Below are 12,286 nucleotides of genomic sequence, written 5' to 3' on the forward strand. Positions count from 1 at the left end.
AGTTACAAATTTATTTTTAAATAAATCGCTTCTATTTCTTCAGTAAAGAAATTTCCTGAAACTTCTTCCGGTTCCAAATTGCAATTTACCTATTATGTTAAATAAGCAGAATATTTTACTTCTCTTTGACTTGTTATATTTTTTTTAAATTTCCATTCTGTGAAATGGTGAGAAAGCAGGACTTTAATAAAAGCAAGTCTTTCCACTGGCTACACTATTAAAATTAATTTACCTGAGTGTGGTAAAAGCCACATTTTATTCCTTCTGCTGAATTTCCTTTAATAATGATACTTTAGCTTTTTTTAAAAAAAAAGTCCCATTTCCAGACGAAAGGTGAAAAGGTTCACAGTAGTCAATAGCACACAGTACATTAAGCAGGTTCAGAAGTCATGAAGCTGAAATCTACTTGCCCGGCTGAAATGACCAGCTATAATCAGAAGCCAGATCCACAGAGTAAAAACTTAAGAAGCTGCTAGACATCATCATCCAAGTCTGTTTCCTGACTCGGGAACATCACTAGTCATTCATTACAACAACAACAACAACAACAACAACAACAACAACAATAATGTTATAAGGGACCTTGGAGGTCATCTAGTCCAACCCCCTGAAGAAGAAGAAGACTATACAAACTGTCTTTCTTTGGCTGCATTTGTCTTTTCCACTAATACCAGACATGTCAAACTCGTGACATCACGTGACATTGCACAACATATCGGGACAGTTTTGCAATTGCATGGGTGCGGCTTCCATATGACGTGTCCGGCCCGTGAGGCAGCAGTTTGACACCCCTGATTACAATAGCTTTCTTATCTAATGTGCTGTTAATGAAATAACAAAGTACAAAACAACAACCCCTCCCCAAAAAAACCCACCAGGATAATCAGAATTGTTTTAACTACAATGAGAAATATTGTAAAAATTCTTGGTCTTGTTTCTTTTCATATATATAGTGTATAAGAAATACTATTTTGTTTCTTGAATATTTTTAATGGAAAAAAATATTTATAACACATTCCCTGTTGCAAGGAATCAGCAAGCAAGCAAAAAAAATCTTTTGTTAAAATTTAAAAAAATTAGAAGAATCTGATGAGTTTGTTTTGCAGAGAATTGCAGCGTCTTAGTTAAGCTTTACCTAGCTCAAGAAACATTTGACAACTGATCAAAGTGAGAATACAGAGATACTATAACACGTTCTGAGCTATAGTATATGTGGGCTTCTACATAAGTTACCAAGCTCCACAAAGTTCTGTTTAACATGTCACCTTCACAATGGTGTATCACTTGCAGTGGTGTACCAGACAATGGACCCATTGATAACCAAAGAATGTAGGTAACTTTTACATCTTGAAAAAAGTATTTTCCACATTGCCTGTTATTAACTTAAATAGGGCTATCAATGGGCAGCTCTGTAGTTTTTAGTCCCAATCCCTTACAAAAAAGTTTGAAGTTGACCTCCAACGGCTTTTCCTTCTGTTGGCCTTGGAACTGATTTGAATAGGTGGGAAATACCATGAGCCAATCAGTTGACTAACAAATTTTTAAAAATCATGAACTTGTATCTATCCTGTAAACTGCTGCACTCTTAGACTAAGAAAAATGCTTTCTCCCCATTCGACACAAAAGAAAAAAGAAATGAAATTGCCAGCACCACTCCTTTCTACATTTTCAGTGTACGCTGCATGCATTTCCAAACCAACAACAACAAAATTGATACAGACGAAGCCACCCTGCTGTGAAAGCATCATCAGTCAGTTTCTGTTAAAAAGCCTCCACGTGCTGTGATGTCAGATGTTAGGAGGAGAGAATACACTATTTTTACAATGAAGAATTTTTCACTATAGCTGTTTATGTCTGTAAATATATTGTCTACCGTTGGTATACAGACTGTATATACAGTATGTATCTATTTACCTGAGCACAAAGGCTGGGAGCAGAGTGGAGAGTGAAGTTTGGTGCATGTTGTTTATATAAGCAGGAAAAATCAAACTCAGTTTTTCTATAGGATCATGAATAAATGTTTAAGATCAATATACTATATACAGAAGTTTTGTATATGCTAACAGCCACCTTATATGGTTCTTACTGGAAAGGTCGTTTGATTCTCCTCTTTGTTTTTTTGTTTTTTTTCAAACAAATTTCATTTTTTTTCTAGTTTTACATCCAAATATTTAAAAAGCAGCGTGGTGATTGGGTAATCAATAGTCCAATAACAAAATCTTTTGTACATGTCTCAGGTTGCATCATGAAAAATTCCCTCTCTATTTCCTTTAATTACTATATCACATTCAAGTTAATACATTTCTAGTTATAGCACGTTCAATTAAGACATTCATCAATATATTTTTACTTATACATATCCATGTCCTGTTTTTAAATGTTATCAAATTTCAATTACAGTATTCCAATTTAGCCTTTAATATCCATAGTATCTAGATTTCGGGTAGCCCAAATTTCCTTTATTTCACTACATAACAATTGTCATATCTAAAATAGACATATTACTTACTTAAATACATTCTTATTTTATTTCACAAATATGTTCTATTTCTCATCCTAGTACCTCATCACTTACTAATAAAATATCCTTTACTGTCTCAGTCTATCTTCTGTATTACAATTCAAAACTATGTTCTAATAGCTAGTTTTCATTCCCCTTATAAGTCCTAAACATTAAGTCAATTGATATCTTTTAAAATCTCCCCTTAGCCCATTAGGTGGAATTTTAAGCTCTCCCATTATAAATCAAAAAATCCCATTTTTTAAATCTCTGGCTTTCTTTTTGTGCCAAAAAGGCTTCCATACCAGTGCCTTTAAATCCTTAGGTGGATCTCCCTTCATTCCTGTATACGTTACTTGAATTAAGGGAGACCATCTGTAATCATGAAATTGTTGCCCTAGTAGTTCAAATCTCCATGTTTGGTTTAGTATATTTGTCGTCAGTTCAGTCTGGTCTTCTTCTTCCTCAAGTTTCATCTGGTTTAAGTAAAAGGTCATGTCCAATGTTGTAATTGTTGTTTGATTGTCTAGCTTTTCAGTATACTGTACTTGTTGATCTTTAGCATCGTCCATCATAGTATTGCTTTCTTCCGCTTCTGTTGCTTTTTGAATTGTAGGTTTTTTAGTTGCAATCAGGGTTTGGCTGTCAAAGTTCTCAGTAGATTGTACTTGTTGTTCTTTAAAGTCCTCTCTCTTGATATTAATTTCTTCCTCTTCTGCTGCTTTTTGGATTGTAAGTTCTTCAATTGGAATCAGGGCTTCATTTTGTAAATTTTAGCTGGCGCCTTTGTCTTTCAGTCTGGATTTCATTACCTCAGTAGCTTCAAGGATTTTTTCAAGTATAAGCTTATAATTAATTTGTTTATTCCTCCATTTCTATGATGTTTAGAGATAATCTTTTAGTGGAGGCTATTTTTTGATAAGAGTCAGTAAATGTTCACCTCCACTATTTCTAGGAGTTGTTATCACTGCCCAACTGTTTCAGGTTCTTATCTCTTTTAGATAGTACCAAGGACAAGTCTAGGCTGTAAGCAGGTCTCACAGCCAAAGAAATTCACTTGCTATACCAGGTTTCACCACAAGATGGCCCTGGTAGCATGTAAAGTCTGTTTCCAAACTCAAGTTAGACTTTTATCCATTTTTTTAAAAAAATCAACTTTTAACAAGAAGATAAGGTAATAGCCCCCCATAGAAATAGGAACTTTTTGGGACCCCAATATCCAAAAGGTGCAAGTCTAAATATTTAGTTGTTTACTTTGGTTGCTCTTTTCTTTTCTTTTCAAGGCTTAATTTCCCAAAGGTAGACAAATGCCATCATTTAAAAGGGTGGGAAGAAATTTCAAAAAGCTTTTACAGGAAGGTACTTGGGATATAAGGTAGGTAAGGTAAGGTCTCACGCAATTCCTCCACGGTGCTTTCGTTGTGCTTGGTGGTGATTTTGGCTTTCGGCTGGTAACGGTTTAGTGATCTTTTCTCCGTTGGTACAAAGGAGCTGCCCTGGATCAAATGGAAGGGCTGCTGGCCTTCTGTGATCAGTTGGGGGGTCCTCCTCACAGTCGTCGCCCCTCCAAGGCAACTTTCAACCCTTTTCAGGGTCTTCCAGTGGAAGAAAAACCAAACAGCAGAGAGAGTGATCTCCTCACACGTCCGCCGGCACCACGATCGCAAACTGGATGGTTGATTCCCCTCTTTGGAAGAATGATTATCCAAATCATTGGAACAGACTGACTTTGTACCTTAAAACTAACACTGACATAGAATTTAATTTAATTTAAAATGGAAATCATTCCTGGACTATTTTGTTTGAATTTCATTCAATTTTCTATAGTTTCTTATTTAGCCCTTTCCCCCTACTTCCATCAAAAAGTTTTCACCTTTTTTCTGATTTTTAATTTTAACTGTTCTAGTTATCTCTTTCTACATTCCTTTTTTATCCGTGTACATTATATACTATCTTGCTGTCATCCTCATTTTTGCATCAGTTATCCTCCATACTCATTATGAGTACTTTTCCTCATCCAGAATCTATTTCACTACTTCCTTTCATCAAAGCCAGCCAGAGTGACTTTGCAGAGTGAGATGGGCAGCATATAAATTAATTAAATAAATAAACATAAATTAAATAAATAAATAAATAAATCCTTTCTCATACTTGCCATTAGCATATGTTCATGTATTGTTTGACACTCTGTAATATCATTCTTTTTATTCTGTAGCAAAGAGCTTCCACATTCTCCTTATATTCACTTTAATTCTGTAGGGAAATTAATCTGTCTTCTTTTTCATACAAGACTCATACTCTCTCTTCCCACAGTTATTCTGCTTTCTATTTTATTTCAATTCCTGTATTTGATTCGATGATGATTTTTTTTAAGATCCATTCCTGATATAACCAAATAATCAACGATTCCCTATTCAGAACCTATAATCTATTTCCATTCTTGTATCCTTCACTTCTTCTCTCAATATTTCTTTTTTTATATAAAGCTTTTTATTAGTTCTTTTTTCCTTCTCTCAATATTTCATCATCAACAATCAGATCAAAAGTTTTTGATTAATTCCTTTTCCACCATAATGCACAAACTTATGCTTAAACCACATAGGCTCTTTTCCAAGCAGATTTTCACCAGTTGCTGTTCACATTCATTCATGCCAGCTACCCATTTTGTAAAGTCTTGCCTCATTCTCATCATCCATTCATGTCATCAAACAGAATAATGGAATTTGTACAATTCTTCACAAAATTGTGAAATCTTTTTTTCACAAATTACCAAATCTTTCTTTAGTTTCCTTGATCACCTTTCACGAATGTATAACTTACAACTGTAACTAATATAGGAAACTGTATTGTCATATCCACTCATGACAGCCTAAATAATAATTAATAGTTTCTGAAATATGTGATCTTATTAAGATAGAGAATATCCTGTGACAAATAAAGTTATATTCACTAATAAAAATAACAGAATATTATTTTTTCTCCTCATACCCAGTAGATGTTTAGGACATCTGCAGATATTTGTCTTCCTAGCTTGTGGTGAAGAAGAATATAGTATAGTGTGAGAATAATTTATTTATAACAAGACTTCCTATGGATTTTGAAATTTAGAGTTAAATGATAGGGAAGCATGAGAGCCAATTTATTTGGCAGAAAACACAAATTTATAAATCTTCTGTAGTATTTTACCATCCAGTAAAACTAGAATAAGAAAGTTGCCAATCCAAGTACGGAATTTAATAGTTTTAAACTTCTTTCTGGAGTCAACTTCTGGGCTAAATATGTCTTATTAATAGTCAATTCAGAGGGTGAGAATTAATCAGTGGACATTCTGGTAATAATTTCTATGCGTGTAGGAAATATTCAACAGGGAAATTGAATGAAGAAACCCTCTGGAAGATGGGCAGCACATAGTTCAAAATAAGATCACTGTTTAATAATTCATGTGACAAATTATTACAGAATATATAATCAAATTACTTTGTTCCAATAGCCGCCAAGGAGCAGCTACATTAAGTAAGAATTCCAAAATCAATCAATATAATCATTCCAACAACCTATCCTAAAGAGACTCTTACAAACTCTTTTCTCATGATTACACTACAGCACTCTTCATGTAAAATGGTGTACCATAAACCCACACAGGGAAACCCTTACAAAGACTATCCTCATCACTTCATTTGTGAATAACATATGGACACTCCAATAGAGATTTTAGAGGTAGAAACTGTTTCTACTGAAGCTATACCCTCAAAACAGCCTTCCCCAACAAATGTTAGAGATGTGCGTGTGTTTGTGTGAGGGCTAAAGATATGAATGGGAGTGAACACAGATTCAAATAATGACGCATTCCACTCATAACTGTGCAGTTTGTACAGAGGTAGAACATGCATTGAGTGAGGCCAATCCAGATTCTCCTTTAGATGTTGACTATATTGCAGTTTATTGTATGAGCAAGATATGGAGATGGTGGTGAAAAAAATCTCCCAAGCTACATTCATAGAGAGAAACTTAAGGATTTCTAAAAGTGAATTTGAAACAAACTAAGAAAAATATTAAAAAATATAACTCTTTTGTCAGAATGAAGTCTAACCTATAGAGGAAATCCCCAAGTAGAGAACAATATGTTTTCATGGTGCATTTACCTAGAGTATTGAAATGACCCAGACAGATGAAAGGAAATGGGAAGGGGGAAAAAAATCATTGGTTCTACATTTCCCCAGTGTAGCCTCAATCCATTGGGAAAAGGAAAAGGAATGCTTTGAAACTGTGTCTGTTTTCAAAAATGGTGTGTTTTGAGGGAAATAGGCAGTTTTTCTTTTTAAATCTTAGCAGTCTCAGAAAACACATATGCACATATTTTCTCAATTTTTTTAAAGTTTTCACACATAATCTTAGATCATTTCTGATTCAATCTGAGGTGGATACTAGATGCTCTGTCCATCTTTAAGACGCACTGTGGAAACACTGCATGACATTTGCCTGTTTACTGATTTATTCACAGAAAATGATCAATTATAAGTTTATATTCTCTCTGTTTCATGCTGCAGACTGATTTGCATATAGCCAAATGGTCAGAAAAACACTAAAAATGATATAAAGTATTGGACCTCAAAAACGTGCTACTTAAATAATAATAAAAAAGAGATTAGGTAACAGAGCAAAATGGCAATTTTGATCAAGGTTCTTGGGCAATCTTGGACAATAAAGGTGATATGAAAGACTGTTCCAACCACCAAACCACAGCTTGATACCACACGTGAATAAAATTTTCTTGAAGATAATCCAGCAGTGTTTGAATCGGATCAGCAACAGGGAACTTCTTGATGTACAGGGCAGGATTTCGGAAAGGAAAGGAACACATAATCATATTTCCAATTACATTGGATGATGGAAAAAGCAAAGGAATACCAAAAAGGTCTCTACAGGTGCTACATTGACTACACATGGTCAATTGTGTTGACCATGACAAATTCTGGAACCACCTCAAAGAATTGGGAATATCAGCACACCTCATCCAGCTCATTCAGTCATTGTACTCTGATCAGGAAGCCACTGTAAGAACCATATATGGAGACACAAAATGGTTCAGAATTGGAAAAGGCACATGGTAGGGTTGCATCTTGTCATTTATACTATTTAACATGTACACCAAAATCATTATAAAAATGTGCATTTGGAGGAATCTACCTTTGGGGTTAAAACTGATCGTTGGAATATCAGCAACCTCCAATATACAGATGACACAATATTGGTCACGAAAAGCAAGGAGGATCTGGAATGGTTAATGCTGAGAGTCAAATATGAAAGTGAAAAATTTGGACTGCACCTCAACCTCAAGAAAACAAAGATAATGACAACTGCAGTGAACACACAAGTGAGAGTACAGATCGACAATGAGACCATCGAAACAGTAAAGGAATTCATCTTCCTGGGCTCTAAAATTAACCAGTGGTGACTGCAACCCTGAGATCAGAAGGTGTATAACCCCTGGAAGGACTGCAATGTCTGGCATGAAGAACTTCCAGAAGAGTAAAGACATCAGCCTCATAACAAAATGCAGATTAGTTAACACAATATTTTTTTTTCAAATTGCTAATTATGGCTAACTTGGACTCTGAAAAAAGGCAACAAGGACAAGGGTGGATGCCTTTGAACTGTGGTGCTGGAAGCGACTATTACACATCTCATGGACTCCAAAAATAACAAAGAAGTCCTTGCTGAACCTCACCCAAAATATCACATGAAGCCAAGATCGCCAAACAGAGGCTGTCATACTTTGGTCATGTCATGTAAGCTGGCTCACTCGAAAAGTCAATCATGCTGGGATTGATCAACAAAAAAAGGGGCCGCCCTAATACTCACTGGCTGGACACTATAAAGAATGACACCAGGATGACCATGGCAGATCTGAAGGGAGCGGTGAAAGACAGAGGAGCATGGAGAGTGTTGATCTGTAGACTGGCTAAGGCTCAGACACAACTGAATGGCTGATGACATCTTGGGCAATCAAGAATAAATAAAATGTGAACAATAAAAGGAGTATCAATCTTTGGCTCCTTTTTTGCAAATTACAATTGTTACAGTGTCCTACATTATACATGTTTAGCTACCTTATAACCTTCTGACTGTCTACTTCAGAAAAGAAGGTTATAGAATTTGACACCTATAGAATTCTGAGGAGATAGATATTTTTATTCGTAATGAGAGTTTAAATGTCCTTAACGTTGTGAGAAAACTGATATCAAAACGTTGTGATTTAAATGCTTGCTAGTCCTATAATTTTCTTAAAACAGTGACATAGCTTTTGACTATTAACTAGACATAGAGATTTCATATGTCAGATAATTTTTTTGTGTCTCTGAAAGTTCAGCTCCATTTTTATTGTTAATAAGCACTAAAATATTGTCTCATTTTTGTCTACTTGTCTAATGTTTTACTAAAATGCAAAGGATTGAAGCTGAAACTGAAGTTCAGACATATCATATGCTCTACAACTGAGTCATGATTCACTTTTCATGACATTCATTCATTCACTCAATTTATATAGCCACCCATCTCACTTATATGGCTCTAGGCCGCTTACAATAAAATAGATAAAATACATAATATAAAAAAAAGCAGCCAAGCATCATTGAACATCTATGAGTATAGACGGGAAGTGGCTCTGAACACACCCAGAGCTTCAGGCTTGGACAAAATAACCAACTTTTTAGGACATTATAAAAAGCCAGTAGGGGTCAAGGCTAATGTAATCTCAGAGAGATGATGTTCCAAAGGTCAAGCAGGTCATGCAGAAGAAAAGGTTCTCCTCCTGGCTCCTCCCAGCCAACACTCCTTAGCTGTTGAGACCTGGAACATGCCCCACTTGCTAGAGTGGGTGGGACAAATAGTAACAATTGATATATCATTTTGCTCATGTTATAGCGAGCTTCAGAAAGACATTATGCATATGAAACTCACCAAGTTGCATATATTGAGCTAGAAGCCTTGAATCCAATCAAAACAACTTATTCTTTTAAATATAAACTCATAAATGCTTGCAAGACAAGAACACTACTTTGAGATTTTCTTAATTTTGTCATTTTTGAGCACCACAGAGCTTACCAGCGTAGACTGCTCTACTAATTCATGGAGTACAAATTAAGACAATAAAAGGGAGAGAGGAAAAACACTGTTTAAAGTTGATTGCTATAAAACTTTATTATATAGAAATTCACAGTCAGTTTTACATACCATAAATGCCTGTTGAGATACATGGGAAAGCCTGTAAGACAAAAAAAAGATATATATTACATATTTATTAGAACTACTTATCACACATAACAATTTAGTACAAGGAAACTATAAGCTGTTTAATATGAAGAAATATCCACATTTAAGTCAGGAAGTCTTCATGAAATATATCCCAATCTACTGAAAGAAGTAGTCATTCTAGAAATCAGAAAATCACTGCAAATTTTCTTTCAAAACTGAAGGAGAGCAAATAAGGTCACACAGCACTTTGGGGGAAAAGTTAAACTTTTAGTACCTTGCTAAATGTAAAAGGTGGGAGGCCTGAGGAATGTGTGTTTGCTTTTAATGAAATTGTCTACAAAAACTAATAAACGTTCAGTACAATTACAAAATTATGAATTTGTCAGCCTTTAGATGAAACTCATCTGAAGCCAGTGTCATTTACTAAGAAATTAGTGTTTATCTTTCACAGGATAAACCATTTAGTACATAATAGGAATACAGTAAGAATATAGTAGATACATAATTTGATTTCCAGCAATATTTCTGAAGAAATTCTTACACTTATGATGAGATATATTTATTTATCTAAGATATTGTATCCTGCCCTTCTCATTCCAAGGACAGCTTTCCCTCATATACTACTTTTTTCCCCCTATGCTATAATTCTGTGAGATGGAGGAGATTGAAATGAAGTGTGTCCCACTTCAATGATTATTCAACATGTGTTTATTGTACAACAGAATTCGAAGAAACCCTACTCTTATCAGTTAATGTCAACAGGCTTCACATAGTAGAAAAAAGTCCTGAAGAAGCAAGGTGTTTTGAAAGCTGCCATCTATGGCCAATGGCTCAAAAGCTGTGTTAATGGTTTAGGCATTCTATCCATAGAAGTGATATAGTCCTTCTGTGTCATTTAGTGGTTTTCCTCTGGCCCAGTATATGTTATTTATTATTTTGTTATTCATATTTAAACTGCTATGTTTAGTTTTAATTTTATTATGGTTTTGGAGGTTTGCAAGCCGCTCAGAATCATACATGGACAGACTAGCCTATCAACTTAGTAGAAGAAATCAATACAGTTAGAAATTAATTTTTGAAACCATTTTGGAGAAATACAAGAAACTGACTGATTTAACTGAAGTGTCAACTCTGCAACGAACCTGAATGAAGCCATTTGGTTTGTATTTGACTGCCACCAGAATGGGAGAGAGGTGGTGGACTTTTTCTGCTAGCTTAAACAATTCTCTGTCCTGTGGGAACCAAGGTCATTTCTGTTTGTTAGACTGGGAGGCTGAGCTTTCTGTTAAAAAGTCTGCCAAACTAATCTACTGGGAAACATATTTGAAAGCATAGTAATGGGGTGGGAAGTTTAACTTTGTATACTGTAACTTTTTGGAGGGAATTTTAGTCTTGGTTTCACTTTTGACAGTGCCAATACTTTGTAGCCAATAAACATGTTCTTAAAGGAAACTTCAAGCCTGAGAGTTCTGTTTTAGTTGGTCTCATGTATCAGAACCATGTCATGAAGCTATTGAGAGAAGAATGAATGGAGAATATCCAACTTCATATATTTTAATAATAAAAAATAGACTTCTATATGTGGTCCTAATCCAATCCAATTCACAGAAAAGCTAAGACAAATTTTGTGTCATAGTTTTAGTTCTGCACTTTGAGAAACTTCATTGAAATGCACCAAACATCTGTGTAAACTACCAATGTGAATTTGAGCCAGTTAGAGCATTGAGGATCCCTGGCATTGCATTCTGTTTGGTTTTTTGGTGACTTCAATATTGGTGAGATATTGATTTTATGCAACTTATGCTTGTGTTTTTAAGATCTGTTTGAGGTTTTGCATGCATTGCAGATATTAAATGGCACAATACATCTAGGGTGGTTAAAAAATACAAAGGAAGATTTAAAAGCCAATGACAGGCAATAGCACACGATTTATATTACTTTGTTTTAGGAATACTGTTTATCTGAACCACATTTTTACCTAAGCTAAACTTTGTATTCTATTTAGTACACTTCACATATGGCTATGCTGTAGAAGAAAAAAGAAAAAAAAAAGATTATTATGTTGACAGTGTAACTATGTATCTCCACTGTAATTCATTTTGCTTTCTCTCCATATATATGTCATGTTAGCATGGTTCACTGAGACATAAATTAACCAAGTACCTTTTAGCCAACTATAATGTGCAAGCTTAACTCGTGTGGATAGTTTACAGTTTAGTTTGTTGCATAAACCAATGAAACAGAGTAAATCTTGTACTCTAAACACACAATAACTAAACTCAACAGCAGAAAATGGGGAGGAAGGCTTCCCCATCCATCATTTTCTCCATAGCTAAGATAGATAAGCTGTTTGCTTCTGCTTGCTCTAAGAAAATGAAGTAACCTTTTTCTTTCAGTTATTGTATTAAGGTGGCTTGGAGGTGGAGCTTTAATAAAAATGAAAATGTCTCTTTTTCTTCTGTGCTCTTCAAAATGTAAAGCCTTTTGTTCATGACTCAGTGTAAACATTTTTTTTTACTAAAATAGCAAAAA

General features: G+C 34.8%; 1 protein-coding gene across 2 annotated transcripts in view; it reads right to left on the reverse strand.

Annotated features, from left to right (window-relative positions):
* MACROD2 (mono-ADP ribosylhydrolase 2) overlaps nucleotides 1-12,286 on the reverse strand; it is a 1,127,318-nt gene that overhangs the window by 476,509 nt on the left and 638,523 nt on the right. For both annotated transcript variants that reach the window (XM_083369818.1, XM_083369817.1), the window contains exon 7: nucleotides 9,734-9,764. In XM_083369818.1, coding sequence (XP_083225944.1) covers nucleotides 9,734-9,764 — 31 coding nt within the window. The remainder of the gene's footprint in view (nucleotides 1-9,733; nucleotides 9,765-12,286) is intronic.

The sequence above is a fragment of the Vipera ursinii genome (genome assembly GCF_947247035.1).
Source record: "Vipera ursinii genome assembly, chromosome: 1".
In the NCBI taxonomy this organism is placed as follows: domain Eukaryota; kingdom Metazoa; phylum Chordata; class Lepidosauria; order Squamata; family Viperidae; genus Vipera; species Vipera ursinii.